The 19,510-nt window shown below is 46.7% G+C and overlaps 4 protein-coding genes across 32 annotated transcripts in view; all 4 read left to right on the forward strand.

The window, feature by feature from the left end:
- LOC127365014 (collagen alpha-3(VI) chain) overlaps window positions 1–19,510 on the forward strand; it is a 125,268-nt gene that overhangs the window by 81,550 nt on the left and 24,208 nt on the right. For 2 of the 29 annotated variants that reach the window (XM_051402654.1, XM_051402670.1), the window contains exon 7: window positions 8,350–8,943. The exons of 24 other annotated variants lie outside the window; for them this stretch is intronic. In XM_051402654.1, the coding sequence (XP_051258614.1) occupies window positions 8,350–8,943 (594 nt within the window). Of the gene's footprint in view, window positions 1–8,349; window positions 8,944–10,059; window positions 10,654–16,918; window positions 17,494–19,510 lie in introns of those variants that run through there. 3 more of the 29 variants (XM_051402655.1, XM_051402678.1, XM_051402679.1) reach the window with 2 other exon arrangements.
- Window positions 10,670–11,649, forward strand: LOC127365018 (collagen alpha-3(VI) chain-like). The gene has a single exon (XM_051402681.1). It carries the CDS (start codon window positions 10,851–10,853, stop codon window positions 11,550–11,552), a length of 702 nt encoding a protein of 233 aa, XP_051258641.1. The 5' UTR covers window positions 10,670–10,850; the 3' UTR covers window positions 11,553–11,649.
- LOC127365019 (collagen alpha-3(VI) chain-like) lies at window positions 15,996–16,789 on the forward strand. The gene has a single exon (XM_051402682.1). It carries the CDS (start codon window positions 16,095–16,097, stop codon window positions 16,680–16,682), a length of 588 nt encoding a protein of 195 aa, XP_051258642.1. The 5' UTR covers window positions 15,996–16,094; the 3' UTR covers window positions 16,683–16,789.
- Window positions 17,510–18,489, forward strand: LOC127365017 (collagen alpha-3(VI) chain-like). Its single transcript, XM_051402680.1, has one exon. It carries the CDS (start codon window positions 17,691–17,693, stop codon window positions 18,390–18,392), a length of 702 nt encoding a protein of 233 aa, XP_051258640.1. The 5' UTR covers window positions 17,510–17,690; the 3' UTR covers window positions 18,393–18,489.

Below are 19,510 nucleotides of genomic sequence, written 5' to 3' on the forward strand. Positions count from 1 at the left end.
TTTTGGATTCGGTCAGAGGGCTGAAACACAGAGGAGGCAGACCCCTCAACACCGGGGCAGCCCTCCAATACGTCAGGGACAACGTCTTTACAAACTCCTCCGGGAGTAGACGCCTGCAAGGTGTTCCACAGATGTTGATCCTGCTAAATGGCGGAAGGTCTTTTGACAATGTAGATACCCCAGCCTCTGCTCTCAAACAGCAGGGCGTCGTTGTGATTGGCATTGGAACAAGGGGCTCTGACAAGAGTGAACTGCAGAAGATATCATATGACCCTAGTTACGCTCTATCGGTAACTGAGTTCACTGACCTCCCCAGTGTCCAAGAACAGCTCTCCTCTGTAATGAGCACAGTGCCAGTGAGGGCCCCATCTGTGACACCAATAGTACCTGGTAAGAAAGTGACTGATTTTTACCTTCCAAAAGCATGGTAGGATGCAACATGAACTGCATTAAAGCGTATTTTACTAAGTTGAGGTCAGCCGGTGCCACTTTGACAAAACAGGTTTGCCTGCAATTTGTTAAGTAAGGTGTAAACATGGAGGTTAGCTTTCGTCATATGACTTTCACATCGGAAACGTTTTCAACACATGAACCTAAATATGTCTGAATTTCTATGTTCCCTAGTGGAGAGAAAGGCACCAGGAAAGGATGTTGTGTTCTTGTTGGATGGATCTGATAGTACTAGAAGTGGATTCCCAGCTATGCGAGACTTTGTCCAAAGAGTAGTAGAGACACTCAGTGTGGATGACAACAAAGACCGTGTCTCAGTGGTTCAGTACAGCAGAGATCCAGCTGTCCAGTTTTATCTGAACACGTACACCACAAAAGCCGAGATCCTCGACACTGTCAGAGGTTTGAGGCACAAAGGCGGAAGGCCCCTCAACACTGGAGCAGCCCTCCAGTACCTGGGGGATAATGTCTTCACGGCCTCTGCCGGAAGCAGGCGCCCGGAAGGAGTTCCACAGGTCCTAATATTGCTAAGTGGTGGAAGGTCTTTTGACAGTGTTGATGCACCAGCCTCTGCTCTCAAACAGCTGGGTGTCTTGATCTTTGCAATTGGAACCAGGAGTGCTGATAGCAGACAACTGCAGGAGATATCAAACGATCCCAGTTATGCTCTCTCTGTGTCTGAATTCACCGACCTTCCCAGTGTCCAACAGCAACTTCAGTCCTCCGTGGAGGCTGTGGTTATTGACGCCTCCCCAGAATCACCAACAGTCACTGGTATGTTAACAAGCACAGCCTCTTGCTGGCCTGAAAGGCTACCTGACCTGTTTAACCTAGATTGAGAGAAAAGAAAAGAATTAAGTTTGATACGTGTTTAGCTCCACATGAGTATTTAAAGATAGTTGGTGGTCTGCATAGCTACTCTTTACAATTAAAGAAGTCAGTGCTAGGTTCTTTCACAAAGAAAAACAGAAATAAATCGTCCACCACTTGATGACTAGTCCAGTAGCGCAGTCTTTGAAAAGGTGTTTATTTTTTTTGTCTTCCTGTCTTTTCTCAGTTGACACTGCCAAAAAGATATCGTGTTCCTTCTGGATGGTTCTGATTCCACAAGGTATGGCTTCCCCGCCATGCGTGAGTTTGTTGAGAGAGTTGTGGAGAAACTCAATGTGGGACAAAACAAAGACCGTGTCTCTGTGGTCCAGTACAGCAGAGATGCAGAGGTCAATTTCTATCTGAACACGTACACCACAAGAGAGGATGTTTTGGATTCGGTCAGAGGGCTGAAACACAGAGGAGGCAGACCCCTCAACACCGGGGCAGCCCTCCAATACGTCAGGGACAACGTCTTTACAAACTCCTCCGGGAGTAGACGCCTGCAAGGTGTTCCACAGATGTTGATCCTGCTAAATGGCGGAAGGTCTTTTGACAATGTAGATACCCCAGCCTCTGCTCTCAAACAGCAGGGCGTCGTTGTGATTGGCATTGGAACAAGGGGCTCTGACAAGAGTGAACTGCAGAAGATATCATATGACCCTAGTTACGCTCTATCGGTAACTGAGTTCACTGACCTCCCCAGTGTCCAAGAACAGCTCTCCTCTGTAATGAGCACAGTGCCAGTGAGGGCCCCATCTGTGACACCAATAGTACCTGGTAAGAAAGTGACTGATTTTTACCTTCCAAAAGCATGGTAGGATGCAACATGAACTGCATTAAAGCGTATTTTACTAAGTTGAGGTCAGCCGGTGCCACTTTGACAAAACAGGTTTGCCTGCAATTTGTTAAGTAAGGTGTAAACATGGAGGTTAGCTTTCGTCATATGACTTTCACATCGGAAACGTTTTCAACACATGAACCTAAATATGTCTGAATTTCTATGTTCCCTAGTGGAGAGAAAGGCACCAGGAAAGGATGTTGTGTTCTTGTTGGATGGATCTGATAGTACTAGAAGTGGATTCCCAGCTATGCGAGACTTTGTCCAAAGAGTAGTAGAGACACTCAGTGTGGATGACAACAAAGACCGTGTCTCAGTGGTTCAGTACAGCAGAGATCCAGCTGTCCAGTTTTATCTGAACACGTACACCACAAAAGCCGAGATCCTCGACACTGTCAGAGGTTTGAGGCACAAAGGCGGAAGGCCCCTCAACACTGGAGCAGCCCTCCAGTACCTGGGGGATAATGTCTTCACGGCCTCTGCCGGAAGCAGGCGCCCGGAAGGAGTTCCACAGGTCCTAATATTGCTAAGTGGTGGAAGGTCTTTTGACAGTGTTGATGCACCAGCCTCTGCTCTCAAACAGCTGGGTGTCTTGATCTTTGCAATTGGAACCAGGAGTGCTGATAGCAGACAACTGCAGGAGATATCAAACGATCCCAGTTATGCTCTCTCTGTGTCTGAATTCACCGACCTTCCCAGTGTCCAACAGCAACTTCAGTCCTCCGTGGAGGCTGTGGTTATTGACGCCTCCCCAGAATCACCAACAGTCACTGGTATGTTAACAAGCACAGCCTCTTGCTGGCCTGAAAGGCTACCTGACCTGTTTAACCTAGATTGAGAGAAAAGAAAAGAATTAAGTTTGATACGTGTTTAGCTCCACATGAGTATTTAAAGATAGTTGGTGGTCTGCATAGCTACTCTTTACAATTAAAGAAGTCAGTGCTAGGTTCTTTCACAAAGAAAAACAGAAATAAATCGTCCACCACTTGATGACTAGTCCAGTAGCGCAGTCTTTGAAAAGGTGTTTATTTTTTTTGTCTTCCTGTCTTTTCTCAGTTGACACTGCCAAAAAAGATATCGTGTTCCTTCTGGATGGTTCTGATTCCACAAGGTATGGCTTCCCCGCCATGCGTGAGTTTGTTGAGAGAGTTGTGGAGAAACTCAATGTGGGACAAAACAAAGACCGTGTCTCTGTGGTCCAGTACAGCAGAGATGCAGAGGTCAATTTCTATCTGAACACGTACACCACAAGAGAGGATGTTTTGGATTCGGTCAGAGGGCTGAAACACAGAGGAGGCAGACCCCTCAACACCGGGGCAGCCCTCCAATACGTCAGGGACAACGTCTTTACAAACTCCTCCGGGAGTAGACGCCTGCAAGGTGTTCCACAGATGTTGATCCTGCTAAATGGCGGAAGGTCTTTTGACAATGTAGATACCCCAGCCTCTGCTCTCAAACAGCAGGGCGTCGTTGTGATTGGCATTGGAACAAGGGGCTCTGACAAGAGTGAACTGCAGAAGATATCATATGACCCTAGTTACGCTCTATCGGTAACTGAGTTCACTGACCTCCCCAGTGTCCAAGAACAGCTCTCCTCTGTAATGAGCACAGTGCCAGTGAGGGCCCCATCTGTGACACCAATAGTACCTGGTAAGAAAGTGACTGATTTTTACCTTCCAAAAGCATGGTAGGATGCAACATGAACTGCATTAAAGCGTATTTTACTAAGTTGAGGTCAGCCGGTGCCACTTTGACAAAACAGGTTTGCCTGCAATTTGTTAAGTAAGGTGTAAACATGGAGGTTAGCTTTCGTCATATGACTTTCACATCGGAAACGTTTTCAACACATGAACCTAAATATGTCTGAATTTCTATGTTCCCTAGTGGAGAGAAAGGCACCAGGAAAGGATGTTGTGTTCTTGTTGGATGGATCTGATAGTACTAGAAGTGGATTCCCAGCTATGCGAGACTTTGTCCAAAGAGTAGTAGAGACACTCAGTGTGGATGACAACAAAGACCGTGTCTCAGTGGTTCAGTACAGCAGAGATCCAGCTGTCCAGTTTTATCTGAACACGTACACCACAAAAGCCGAGATCCTCGACACTGTCAGAGGTTTGAGGCACAAAGGCGGAAGGCCCCTCAACACTGGAGCAGCCCTCCAGTACCTGGGGGATAATGTCTTCACGGCCTCTGCCGGAAGCAGGCGCCCGGAAGGAGTTCCACAGGTCCTAATATTGCTAAGTGGTGGAAGGTCTTTTGACAGTGTTGATGCACCAGCCTCTGCTCTCAAACAGCTGGGTGTCTTGATCTTTGCAATTGGAACCAGGAGTGCTGATAGCAGACAACTGCAGGAGATATCAAACGATCCCAGTTATGCTCTCTCTGTGTCTGAATTCACCGACCTTCCCAGTGTCCAACAGCAACTTCAGTCCTCCGTGGAGGCTGTGGTTATTGACGCCTCCCCAGAATCACCAACAGTCACTGGTATGTTAACAAGCACAGCCTCTTGCTGGCCTGAAAGGCTACCTGACCTGTTTAACCTAGATTGAGAGAAAAGAAAAGAATTAAGTTTGATACGTGTTTAGCTCCACATGAGTATTTAAAGATAGTTGGTGGTCTGCATAGCTACTCTTTACAATTAAAGAAGTCAGTGCTAGGTTCTTTCACAAAGAAAAACAGAAATAAATCGTCCACCACTTGATGACTAGTCCAGTAGCGCAGTCTTTGAAAAGGTGTTTATTTTTTTTGTCTTCCTGTCTTTTCTCAGTTGACACTGCCAAAAAAGATATCGTGTTCCTTCTGGATGGTTCTGATTCCACAAGGTATGGCTTCCCCGCCATGCGTGAGTTTGTTGAGAGAGTTGTGGAGAAACTCAATGTGGGACAAAACAAAGACCGTGTCTCTGTGGTCCAGTACAGCAGAGATGCAGAGGTCAATTTCTATCTGAACACGTACACCACAAGAGAGGATGTTTTGGATTCGGTCAGAGGGCTGAAACACAGAGGAGGCAGACCCCTCAACACCGGGGCAGCCCTCCAATACGTCAGGGACAACGTCTTTACAAACTCCTCCGGGAGTAGACGCCTGCAAGGTGTTCCACAGATGTTGATCCTGCTAAATGGCGGAAGGTCTTTTGACAATGTAGATACCCCAGCCTCTGCTCTCAAACAGCAGGGCGTCGTTGTGATTGGCATTGGAACAAGGGGCTCTGACAAGAGTGAACTGCAGAAGATATCATATGACCCTAGTTACGCTCTATCGGTAACTGAGTTCACTGACCTCCCCAGTGTCCAAGAACAGCTCTCCTCTGTAATGAGCACAGTGCCAGTGAGGGCCCCATCTGTGACACCAATAGTACCTGGTAAGAAAGTGACTGATTTTTACCTTCAAAAAGCATGGTAGGATGCAACATGAACTGCATTAAAGCGTATTTTACTAAGTTGAGGTCAGCCGGTGCCACTTTGACAAAACAGGTTTGCCTGCAATTTGTTAAGTAAGGTGTAAACATGGAGGTTAGCTTTCGTCATATGACTTTCACATCGGAAACGTTTTCAACACATGAACCTAAATATGTCTGAATTTCTATGTTCCCTAGTGGAGAGAAAGGCACCAGGAAAGGATGTTGTGTTCTTGTTGGATGGATCTGATAGTACTAGAAGTGGATTCCCAGCTATGCGAGACTTTGTCCAAAGAGTAGTAGAGACACTCAGTGTGGATGACAACAAAGACCGTGTCTCAGTGGTTCAGTACAGCAGAGATCCAGCTGTCCAGTTTTATCTGAACACGTACACCACAAAAGCCGAGATCCTCGACACTGTCAGAGGTTTGAGGCACAAAGGCGGAAGGCCCCTCAACACTGGAGCAGCCCTCCAGTACCTGGGGGATAATGTCTTCACGGCCTCTGCCGGAAGCAGGCGCCCGGAAGGAGTTCCACAGGTCTTAATATTGCTAAGTGGTGGAAGGTCTTTTGACAGTGTTGATGCACCAGCCTCTGCTCTCAAACAGCTGGGTGTCTTGATCTTTGCAATTGGAACCAGGAGTGCTGATAGCAGACAACTGCAGGAGATATCAAACGATCCCAGTTATGCTCTCTCTGTGTCTGAATTCACCGACCTTCCCAGTGTCCAACAGCAACTTCAGTCCTCCGTGGAGGCTGTGGTTATTGACGCCTCCCCAGAATCACCAACAGTCACTGGTATGTTAACAAGCACAGCCTCTTGCTGGCCTGAAAGGCTACCTGACCTGTTTAACCTAGATTGAGAGAAAAGAAAAGAATTAAGTTTGATACGTGTTTAGCTCCACATGAGTATTTAAAGATAGTTGGTGGTCTGCATAGCTACTCTTTACAATTAAAGAAGTCAGTGCTAGGTTCTTTCACAAAGAAAAACAGAAATAAATCGTCCACCACTTGATGACTAGTCCAGTAGCGCAGTCTTTGAAAAGGTGTTTATTTTTTTTGTCTTCCTGTCTTTTCTCAGTTGACACTGCCAAAAAAGATATCGTGTTCCTTCTGGATGGTTCTGATTCCACAAGGTATGGCTTCCCCGCCATGCGTGAGTTTGTTGAGAGAGTTGTGGAGAAACTCAATGTGGGACAAAACAAAGACCGTGTCTCTGTGGTCCAGTACAGCAGAGATGCAGAGGTCAATTTCTATCTGAACACGTACACCACAAGAGAGGATGTTTTGGATTCGGTCAGAGGGCTGAAACACAGAGGAGGCAGACCCCTCAACACCGGGGCAGCCCTCCAATACGTCAGGGACAACGTCTTTACAAACTCCTCCGGGAGTAGACGCCTGCAAGGTGTTCCACAGATGTTGATCCTGCTAAATGGCGGAAGGTCTTTTGACAATGTAGATACCCCAGCCTCTGCTCTCAAACAGCAGGGCGTCGTTGTGATTGGCATTGGAACAAGGGGCTCTGACAAGAGTGAACTGCAGAAGATATCATATGACCCTAGTTACGCTCTATCGGTAACTGAGTTCACTGACCTCCCCAGTGTCCAAGAACAGCTCTCCTCTGTAATGAGCACAGTGCCAGTGAGGGCCCCATCTGTGACACCAATAGTACCTGGTAAGAAAGTGACTGATTTTTACCTTCCAAAAGCATGGTAGGATGCAACATGAACTGCATTAAAGCGTATTTTACTAAGTTGAGGTCAGCCGGTGCCACTTTGACAAAACAGGTTTGCCTGCAATTTGTTAAGTAAGGTGTAAACATGGAGGTTAGCTTTCGTCATATGACTTTCACATCGGAAACGTTTTCAACACATGAACCTAAATATGTCTGAATTTCTATGTTCCCTAGTGGAGAGAAAGGCACCAGGAAAGGATGTTGTGTTCTTGTTGGATGGATCTGATAGTACTAGAAGTGGATTCCCAGCTATGCGAGACTTTGTCCAAAGAGTAGTAGAGACACTCAGTGTGGATGACAACAAAGACCGTGTCTCAGTGGTTCAGTACAGCAGAGATCCAGCTGTCCAGTTTTATCTGAACACGTACACCACAAAAGCCGAGATCCTCGACACTGTCAGAGGTTTGAGGCACAAAGGCGGAAGGCCCCTCAACACTGGAGCAGCCCTCCAGTACCTGGGGGATAATGTCTTCACGGCCTCTGCCGGAAGCAGGCGCCCGGAAGGAGTTCCACAGGTCCTAATATTGCTAAGTGGTGGAAGGTCTTTTGACAGTGTTGATGCACCAGCCTCTGCTCTCAAACAGCTGGGTGTCTTGATCTTTGCAATTGGAACCAGGAGTGCTGATAGCAGACAACTGCAGGAGATATCAAACGATCCCAGTTATGCTCTCTCTGTGTCTGAATTCACCGACCTTCCCAGTGTCCAACAGCAACTTCAGTCCTCCGTGGAGGCTGTGGTTATTGACGCCTCCCCAGAATCACCAACAGTCACTGGTATGTTAACAAGCACAGCCTCTTGCTGGCCTGAAAGGCTACCTGACCTGTTTAACCTAGATTGAGAGAAAAGAAAAGAATTAAGTTTGATACGTGTTTAGCTCCACATGAGTATTTAAAGATAGTTGGTGGTCTGCATAGCTACTCTTTACAATTAAAGAAGTCAGTGCTAGGTTCTTTCACAAAGAAAAACAGAAATAAATCGTCCACCACTTGATGACTAGTCCAGTAGCGCAGTCTTTGAAAAGGTGTTTATTTTTTTGTCTTCCTGTCTTTTCTCAGTTGACACTGCCAAAAAAGATATCGTGTTCCTTCTGGATGGTTCTGATTCCACAAGGTATGGCTTCCCCGCCATGCGTGAGTTTGTTGAGAGAGTTGTGGAGAAACTCAATGTGGGACAAAACAAAGACCGTGTCTCTGTGGTCCAGTACAGCAGAGATGCAGAGGTCAATTTCTATCTGAACACGTACACCACAAGAGAGGATGTTTTGGATTCGGTCAGAGGGCTGAAACACAGAGGAGGCAGACCCCTCAACACCGGGGCAGCCCTCCAATACGTCAGGGACAACGTCTTTACAAACTCCTCCGGGAGTAGACGCCTGCAAGGTGTTCCACAGATGTTGATCCTGCTAAATGGCGGAAGGTCTTTTGACAATGTAGATACCCCAGCCTCTGCTCTCAAACAGCAGGGCGTCGTTGTGATTGGCATTGGAACAAGGGGCTCTGACAAGAGTGAACTGCAGAAGATATCATATGACCCTAGTTACGCTCTATCGGTAACTGAGTTCACTGACCTCCCCAGTGTCCAAGAACAGCTCTCCTCTGTAATGAGCACAGTGCCAGTGAGGGCCCCATCTGTGACACCAATAGTACCTGGTAAGAAAGTGACTGATTTTTACCTTCAAAAAGCATGGTAGGATGCAACATGAACTGCATTAAAGCGTATTTTACTAAGTTGAGGTCAGCCGGTGCCACTTTGACAAAACAGGTTTGCCTGCAATTTGTTAAGTAAGGTGTAAACATGGAGGTTAGCTTTCGTCATATGACTTTCACATCGGAAACGTTTTCAACACATGAACCTAAATATGTCTGAATTTCTATGTTCCCTAGTGGAGAGAAAGGCACCAGGAAAGGATGTTGTGTTCTTGTTGGATGGATCTGATAGTACTAGAAGTGGATTCCCAGCTATGCGAGACTTTGTCCAAAGAGTAGTAGAGACACTCAGTGTGGATGACAACAAAGACCGTGTCTCAGTGGTTCAGTACAGCAGAGATCCAGCTGTCCAGTTTTATCTGAACACGTACACCACAAAAGCCGAGATCCTCGACACTGTCAGAGGTTTGAGGCACAAAGGCGGAAGGCCCCTCAACACTGGAGCAGCCCTCCAGTACCTGGGGGATAATGTCTTCACGGCCTCTGCCGGAAGCAGGCGCCCGGAAGGAGTTCCACAGGTCCTAATATTGCTAAGTGGTGGAAGGTCTTTTGACAGTGTTGATGCACCAGCCTCTGCTCTCAAACAGCTGGGTGTCTTGATCTTTGCAATTGGAACCAGGAGTGCTGATAGCAGACAACTGCAGGAGATATCAAACGATCCCAGTTATGCTCTCTCTGTGTCTGAATTCACCGACCTTCCCAGTGTCCAACAGCAACTTCAGTCCTCCGTGGAGGCTGTGGTTATTGACGCCTCCCCAGAATCACCAACAGTCACTGGTATGTTAACAAGCACAGCCTCTTGCTGGCCTGAAAGGCTACCTGACCTGTTTAACCTAGATTGAGAGAAAAGAAAAGAATTAAGTTTGATACGTGTTTAGCTCCACATGAGTATTTAAAGATAGTTGGTGGTCTGCATAGCTACTCTTTACAATTAAAGAAGTCAGTGCTAGGTTCTTTCACAAAGAAAAACAGAAATAAATCGTCCACCACTTGATGACTAGTCCAGTAGCGCAGTCTTTGAAAAGGTGTTTATTTTTTTGTCTTCCTGTCTTTTCTCAGTTGACACTGCCAAAAAAGATATCGTGTTCCTTCTGGATGGTTCTGATTCCACAAGGTATGGCTTCCCCGCCATGCGTGAGTTTGTTGAGAGAGTTGTGGAGAAACTCAATGTGGGACAAAACAAAGACCGTGTCTCTGTGGTCCAGTACAGCAGAGATGCAGAGGTCAATTTCTATCTGAACACGTACACCACAAGAGAGGATGTTTTGGATTCGGTCAGAGGGCTGAAACACAGAGGAGGCAGGCCCCTCAACACCGGGGCAGCCCTCCAATACGTCAGGGACAACGTCTTTACAAACTCCTCCGGGAGTAGACGCCTGCAAGGTGTTCCACAGATGTTGATCCTGCTAAATGGCGGAAGGTCTTTTGACAATGTAGATACCCCAGCCTCTGCTCTCAAACAGCAGGGCGTCGTTGTGATTGGCATTGGAACAAGGGGCTCTGACAAGAGTGAACTGCAGAAGATATCATATGACCCTAGTTACGCTCTATCGGTAACTGAGTTCACTGACCTCCCCAGTGTCCAAGAACAGCTCTCCTCTGTAATGAGCACAGTGCCAGTGAGGGCCCCATCTGTGACACCAATAGTACCTGGTAAGAAAGTGACTGATTTTTACCTTCCAAAAGCATGGTAGGATGCAACATGAACTGCATTAAAGCGTATTTTACTAAGTTGAGGTCAGCCGGTGCCACTTTGACAAAACAGGTTTGCCTGCAATTTGTTAAGTAAGGTGTAAACATGGAGGTTAGCTTTCGTCATATGACTTTCACATCGGAAACGTTTTCAACACATGAACCTAAATATGTCTGAATTTCTATGTTCCCTAGTGGAGAGAAAGGCACCAGGAAAGGATGTTGTGTTCTTGTTGGATGGATCTGATAGTACTAGAAGTGGATTCCCAGCTATGCGAGACTTTGTCCAAAGAGTAGTAGAGACACTCAGTGTGGATGACAACAAAGACCGTGTCTCAGTGGTTCAGTACAGCAGAGATCCAGCTGTCCAGTTTTATCTGAACACGTACACCACAAAAGCCGAGATCCTCGACACTGTCAGAGGTTTGAGGCACAAAGGCGGAAGGCCCCTCAACACTGGAGCAGCCCTCCAGTACCTGGGGGATAATGTCTTCACGGCCTCTGCCGGAAGCAGGCGCCCGGAAGGAGTTCCACAGGTCCTAATATTGCTAAGTGGTGGAAGGTCTTTTGACAGTGTTGATGCACCAGCCTCTGCTCTCAAACAGCTGGGTGTCTTGATCTTTGCAATTGGAACCAGGAGTGCTGATAGCAGACAACTGCAGGAGATATCAAACGATCCCAGTTATGCTCTCTCTGTGTCTGAATTCACCGACCTTCCCAGTGTCCAACAGCAACTTCAGTCCTCCGTGGAGGCTGTGGTTATTGACGCCTCCCCAGAATCACCAACAGTCACTGGTATGTTAACAAGCACAGCCTCTTGCTGGCCTGAAAGGCTACCTGACCTGTTTAACCTAGATTGAGAGAAAAGAAAAGAATTAAGTTTGATACGTGTTTAGCTCCACATGAGTATTTAAAGATAGTTGGTGGTCTGCATAGCTACTCTTTACAATTAAAGAAGTCAGTGCTAGGTTCTTTCACAAAGAAAAACAGAAATAAATCGTCCACCACTTGATGACTAGTCCAGTAGCGCAGTCTTTGAAAAGGTGTTTATTTTTTTGTCTTCCTGTCTTTTCTCAGTTGACACTGCCAAAAAGATATCGTGTTCCTTCTGGATGGTTCTGATTCCACAAGGTATGGCTTCCCCGCCATGCGTGAGTTTGTTGAGAGAGTTGTGGAGAAACTCAATGTGGGACAAAACAAAGACCGTGTCTCTGTGGTCCAGTACAGCAGAGATGCAGAGGTCAATTTCTATCTGAACACGTACACCACAAGAGAGGATGTTTTGGATTCGGTCAGAGGGCTGAAACACAGAGGAGGCAGACCCCTCAACACCGGGGCAGCCCTCCAATACGTCAGGGACAACGTCTTTACAAACTCCTCCGGGAGTAGACGCCTGCAAGGTGTTCCACAGATGTTGATCCTGCTAAATGGCGGAAGGTCTTTTGACAATGTAGATACCCCAGCCTCTGCTCTCAAACAGCAGGGCGTCGTTGTGATTGGCATTGGAACAAGGGGCTCTGACAAGAGTGAACTGCAGAAGATATCATATGACCCTAGTTACGCTCTATCGGTAACTGAGTTCACTGACCTCCCCAGTGTCCAAGAACAGCTCTCCTCTGTAATGAGCACAGTGCCAGTGAGGGCCCCATCTGTGACACCAATAGTACCTGGTAAGAAAGTGACTGATTTTTACCTTCAAAAAGCATGGTAGGATGCAACATGAACTGCATTAAAGCGTATTTTACTAAGTTGAGGTCAGCCGGTGCCACTTTGACAAAACAGGTTTGCCTGCAATTTGTTAAGTAAGGTGTAAACATGGAGGTTAGCTTTCGTCATATGACTTTCACATCGGAAACGTTTTCAACACATGAACCTAAATATGTCTGAATTTCTATGTTCCCTAGTGGAGAGAAAGGCACCAGGAAAGGATGTTGTGTTCTTGTTGGATGGATCTGATAGTACTAGAAGTGGATTCCCAGCTATGCGAGACTTTGTCCAAAGAGTAGTAGAGACACTCAGTGTGGATGACAACAAAGACCGTGTCTCAGTGGTTCAGTACAGCAGAGATCCAGCTGTCCAGTTTTATCTGAACACGTACACCACAAAAGCCGAGATCCTCGACACTGTCAGAGGTTTGAGGCACAAAGGCGGAAGGCCCCTCAACACTGGAGCAGCCCTCCAGTACCTGGGGGATAATGTCTTCACGGCCTCTGCCGGAAGCAGGCGCCCGGAAGGAGTTCCACAGGTCCTAATATTGCTAAGTGGTGGAAGGTCTTTTGACAGTGTTGATGCACCAGCCTCTGCTCTCAAACAGCTGGGTGTCTTGATCTTTGCAATTGGAACCAGGAGTGCTGATAGCAGACAACTGCAGGAGATATCAAACGATCCCAGTTATGCTCTCTCTGTGTCTGAATTCACCGACCTTCCCAGTGTCCAACAGCAACTTCAGTCCTCCGTGGAGGCTGTGGTTATTGACGCCTCCCCAGAATCACCAACAGTCACTGGTATGTTAACAAGCACAGCCTCTTGCTGGCCTGAAAGGCTACCTGACCTGTTTAACCTAGATTGAGAGAAAAGAAAAGAATTAAGTTTGATACGTGTTTAGCTCCACATGAGTATTTAAAGATAGTTGGTGGTCTGCATAGCTACTCTTTACAATTAAAGAAGTCAGTGCTAGGTTCTTTCACAAAGAAAAACAGAAATAAATCGTCCACCACTTGATGACTAGTCCAGTAGCGCAGTCTTTGAAAAGGTGTTTATTTTTTTTGTCTTCCTGTCTTTTCTCAGTTGACACTGCCAAAAAAGATATCGTGTTCCTTCTGGATGGTTCTGATTCCACAAGGTATGGCTTCCCCGCCATGCGTGAGTTTGTTGAGAGAGTTGTGGAGAAACTCAATGTGGGACAAAACAAAGACCGTGTCTCTGTGGTCCAGTACAGCAGAGATGCAGAGGTCAATTTCTATCTGAACACGTACACCACAAGAGAGGATGTTTTGGATTCGGTCAGAGGGCTGAAACACAGAGGAGGCAGGCCCCTCAACACCGGGGCAGCCCTCCAATACGTCAGGGACAACGTCTTTACAAACTCCTCCGGGAGTAGACGCCTGCAAGGTGTTCCACAGATGTTGATCCTGCTAAATGGCGGAAGGTCTTTTGACAATGTAGATACCCCAGCCTCTGCTCTCAAACAGCAGGGCGTCGTTGTGATTGGCATTGGAACAAGGGGCTCTGACAAGAGTGAACTGCAGAAGATATCATATGACCCTAGTTACGCTCTATCGGTAACTGAGTTCACTGACCTCCCCAGTGTCCAAGAACAGCTCTCCTCTGTAATGAGCACAGTGCCAGTGAGGGCCCCATCTGTGACACCAATAGTACCTGGTAAGAAAGTGACTGATTTTTACCTTCAAAAAGCATGGTAGGATGCAACATGAACTGCATTAAAGCGTATTTTACTAAGTTGAGGTCAGCCGGTGCCACTTTGACAAAACAGGTTTGCCTGCAATTTGTTAAGTAAGGTGTAAACATGGAGGTTAGCTTTCGTCATATGACTTTCACATCGGAAACGTTTTCAACACATGAACCTAAATATGTCTGAATTTCTATGTTCCCTAGTGGAGAGAAAGGCACCAGGAAAGGATGTTGTGTTCTTGTTGGATGGATCTGATAGTACTAGAAGTGGATTCCCAGCTATGCGAGACTTTGTCCAAAGAGTAGTAGAGACACTCAGTGTGGATGACAACAAAGACCGTGTCTCAGTGGTTCAGTACAGCAGAGATCCAGCTGTCCAGTTTTATCTGAACACGTACACCACAAAAGCCGAGATCCTCGACACTGTCAGAGGTTTGAGGCACAAAGGCGGAAGGCCCCTCAACACTGGAGCAGCCCTCCAGTACCTGGGGGATAATGTCTTCACGGCCTCTGCCGGAAGCAGGCGCCCGGAAGGAGTTCCACAGGTCCTAATATTGCTAAGTGGTGGAAGGTCTTTTGACAGTGTTGATGCACCAGCCTCTGCTCTCAAACAGCTGGGTGTCTTGATCTTTGCAATTGGAACCAGGAGTGCTGATAGCAGACAACTGCAGGAGATATCAAACGATCCCAGTTATGCTCTCTCTGTGTCTGAATTCACCGACCTTCCCAGTGTCCAACAGCAACTTCAGTCCTCCGTGGAGGCTGTGGTTATTGACGCCTCCCCAGAATCACCAACAGTCACTGGTATGTTAACAAGCACAGCCTCTTGCTGGCCTGAAAGGCTACCTGACCTGTTTAACCTAGATTGAGAGAAAAGAAAAGAATTAAGTTTGATACGTGTTTAGCTCCACATGAGTATTTAAAGATAGTTGGTGGTCTGCATAGCTACTCTTTACAATTAAAGAAGTCAGTGCTAGGTTCTTTCAAAAAGAAAAACAGAAATAAATCGTCCACCACTTGATGACTAGTCCAGTAGCGCAGTCTTTGAAAAGGTGTTTATTTTTTTTGTCTTCCTGTCTTTTCTCAGTTGACACTGCCAAAAAGATATCGTGTTCCTTCTGGATGGTTCTGATTCCACAAGGTATGGCTTCCCCGCCATGCGTGAGTTTGTTGAGAGAGTTGTGGAGAAACTCAATGTGGGACAAAACAAAGACCGTGTCTCTGTGGTCCAGTACAGCAGAGATGCAGAGGTCAATTTCTATCTGAACACGTACACCACAAGAGAGGATGTTTTGGATTCGGTCAGAGGGCTGAAACACAGAGGAGGCAGACCCCTCAACACCGGGGCAGCCCTCCAATACGTCAGGGACAACGTCTTTACAAACTCCTCCGGGAGTAGACGCCTGCAAGGTGTTCCACAGATGTTGATCCTGCTAAATGGCGGAAGGTCTTTTGACAATGTAGATACCCCAGCCTCTGCTCTCAAACAGCAGGGCGTCGTTGTGATTGGCATTGGAACAAGGGGCTCTGACAAGAGTGAACTGCAGAAGATATCATATGACCCTAGTTACGCTCTATCGGTAACTGAGTTCACTGACCTCCCCAGTGTCCAAGAACAGCTCTCCTCTGTAATGAGCACAGTGCCAGTGAGGGCCCCATCTGTGACACCAATAGTACCTGGTAAGAAAGTGACTGATTTTTACCTTCAAAAAGCATGGTAGGATGCAACATGAACTGCATTAAAGCGTATTTTACTAAGTTGAGGTCAGCCGGTGCCACTTTGACAAAACAGGTTTGCCTGCAATTTGTTAAGTAAGGTGTAAACATGGAGGTTAGCTTTCGTCATATGACTTTCACATCGGAAACATTTTCAACACATGAACCTAAATATGTCTGAATTTCTATGTTCCCTAGTGGAGAGAAAGGCACCAGGAAAGGATGTTGTGTTCTTGTTGGATGGATCTGATAGTACTAGAAGTGGATTCCCAGCTATGCGAGACTTTGTCCAAAGAGTAGTAGAGACACTCAGTGTGGATGACAACAAAGACCGTGTCTCAGTGGTTCAGTACAGCAGAGATCCAGCTGTCCAGTTTTATCTGAACACGTACACCACAAAAGCCGAGATCCTCGACACTGTCAGAGGTTTGAGGCACAAAGGCGGAAGGCCCCTCAACACTGGAGCAGCCCTCCAGTACCTGGGGGATAATGTCTTCACGGCCTCTGCCGGAAGCAGGCGCCCGGAAGGAGTTCCACAGGTCCTAATATTGCTAAGTGGTGGAAGGTCTTTTGACAGTGTTGATGCACCAGCCTCTGCTCTCAAACAGCTGGGTGTCTTGATCTTTGCAATTGGAACCAGGAGTGCTGATAGCAGACAACTGCAGGAGATATCAAACGATCCCAGTTATGCTCTCTCTGTGTCTGAATTCACCGACCTTCCCAGTGTCCAACAGCAACTTCAGTCCTCCGTGGAGGCTGTGGTTATTGACGCCTCCCCAGAATCACCAACAGTCACTGGTATGTTAACAAGCACAGCCTCTTGCTGGCCTGAAAGGCTACCTGACCTGTTTAACCTAGATTGAGAGAAAAGAAAAGAATTAAGTTTGATACGTGTTTAGCTCCACATGAGTATTTAAAGATAGTTGGTGGTCTGCATAGCTACTCTTTACAATTAAAGAAGTCAGTGCTAGGTTCTTTCAAAAAGAAAAACAGAAATAAATCGTCCACCACTTGATGACTAGTCCAGTAGCGCAGTCTTTGAAAAGGTGTTTATTTTTTTTGTCTTCCTGTCTTTTCTCAGTTGACACTGCCAAAAAGATATCGTGTTCCTTCTGGATGGTTCTGATTCCACAAGGTATGGCTTCCCCGCCATGCGTGAGTTTGTTGAGAGAGTTGTGGAGAAACTCAATGTGGGACAAAACAAAGACCGTGTCTCTGTGGTCCAGTACAGCAGAGATGCAGAGGTCAATTTCTATCTGAACACGTACACCACAAGAGAGGATGTTTTGGATTCGGTCAGAGGGCTGAAACACAGAGGAGGCAGACCCCTCAACACCGGGGCAGCCCTCCAATACGTCAGGGACAACGTCTTTACAAACTCCTCCGGGAGTAGACGCCTGCAAGGTGTTCCACAGATGTTGATCCTGCTAAATGGCGGAAGGTCTTTTGACAATGTAGATACCCCAGCCTCTGCTCTCAAACAGCAGGGCGTCGTTGTGATTGGCATTGGAACAAGGGGCTCTGACAAGAGTGAACTGCAGAAGATATCATATGACCCTAGTTACGCTCTATCGGTAACTGAGTTCACTGACCTCCCCAGTGTCCAAGAACAGCTCTCCTCTGTAATGAGCACAGTGCCAGTGAGGGCCCCATCTGTGACACCAATAGTACCTGGTAAGAAAGTGACTGATTTTTACCTTCCAAAAGCATGGTAGGATGCAACATGAACTGCATTAAAGCGTATTTTACTAAGTTGAGGTCAGCCGGTGCCACTTTGACAAAACAGGTTTGCCTGCAATTTGTTAAGTAAGGTGTAAACATGGAGGTTAGCTTTCGTCATATGACTTTCACATCGGAAACGTTTTCAACACATGAACCTAAATATGTCTGAATTTCTATGTTCCCTAGTGGAGAGAAAGGCACCAGGAAAGGATGTTGTGTTCTTGTTGGATGGATCTGATAGTACTAGAAGTGGATTCCCAGCTATGCGAGACTTTGTCCAAAGAGTAGTAGAGACACTCAGTGTGGATGACAACAAAGACCGTGTCTCAGTGGTTCAGTACAGCAGAGATCCAGCTGTCCAGTTTTATCTGAACACGTACACCACAAAAGCCGAGATCCTCGACACTGTCAGAGGTTTGAGGCACAAAGGCGGAAGGCCCCTCAACACTGGAGCAGCCCTCCAGTACCTGGGGGATAATGTCTTCACGGCCTCTGCCGGAAGCAGGCGCCCGGAAGGAGTTCCACAGGTCCTAATATTGCTAAGTGGTGGAAGGTCTTTTGACAGTGTTGATGCACCAGCCTCTGCTCTCAAACAGCTGGGTGTCTTGATCTTTGCAATTGGAACCAGGAGTGCTGATAGCAGACAACTGCAGGAGATATCAAACGATCCCAGTTATGCTCTCTCTGTGTCTGAATTCACCGACCTTCCCAGTGTCCAACAGCAACTTCAGTCCTCCGTGGAGGCTGTGGTTATTGACGCCTCCCCAGAATCACCAACAGTCACTGGTATGTTAACAAGCACAGCCTCTTGCTGGCCTGAAAGGCTACCTGACCTGTTTAACCTAGATTGAGAGAAAAGAAAAGAATTAAGTTTGATACGTGTTTAGCTCCACATGAGTATTTAAAGATAGTTGGTGGTCTGCATAGCTACTCTTTACAATTAAAGAAGTCAGTGCTAGGTTCTTTCACAAAGAAAAACAGAAATAAATCGTCCACCACTTGATGACTAGTCCAGTAGCGCAGTCTTTGAAAAGGTGTTTATTTTTTTGTCTTCCTGTCTTTTCTCAGTTGACACTGCCAAAAAGATATCGTGTTCCTTCTGGATGGTTCTGATTCCACAAGGTATGGCTTCCCCGCCATGCGTGAGTTTGTTGAGAGAGTTGTGGAGAAACTCAATGTGGGACAAAACAAAGACCGTGTCTCTGTGGTCCAGTACAGCAGAGATGCAGAGGTCAATTTCTATCTGAACACGTACACCACAAGAGAGGATGTTTTGGATTCGGTCAGAGGGCTGAAACACAGAGGAGGCAGACCCCCTCAACACCGGGGCAGCCCTCCAATACGTCAGGGACAACGTCTTTACAAACTCCTCCGGGAGTAGACGCCTGCAAGGTGTTCCACAGATGTTGATCCTGCTAAATGGCGGAAGGTCTTTTGACAATGTAGATACCCCAGCCTCTGCTCTCAAACAGCAGGGCGTCGTTGTGATTGGCATTGGAACAAGGGGCTCTGACAAGAGTGAACTGCAGAACATATCATATGACCCTAGTTACGCTCTATCGGTAACTGAGTTCACTGACCTCCCCAGTGTCCAAGAACAGCTCTCCTCTGTAATGAGCACAGTGCCAGTGAGGGCCCCATCTGTGACACCAATAGTACCTGGTAAGAAAGTGACTGATTTTTACCTTCCAAAAGCATGGTAGGATGCAACATGAACTGCATTAAAGCGTATTTTACTAAGTTGAGGTCAGCCGGTGCCACTTTGACAAAACAGGTTTGCCTGCAATTTGTTAAGTAAGGTGTAAACATGGAGGTTAGCTTTCGTCATATGACTTTCACATCGGAAACGTTTTCAACACATGAACCTAAATATGTCTGAATTTCTATGTTCCCTAGTGGAGAGAAAGGCACAAGGAAAGGATGTTGTGTTCTTGTTGGATGGATCTGATAGTACTAGAAGTGGATTCCC

The sequence above is a fragment of the Dicentrarchus labrax genome, unplaced genomic scaffold, assembly GCF_905237075.1.
Source record: "Dicentrarchus labrax unplaced genomic scaffold, dlabrax2021, whole genome shotgun sequence".
NCBI lineage: Eukaryota > Metazoa > Chordata > Actinopteri > Moronidae > Dicentrarchus > Dicentrarchus labrax.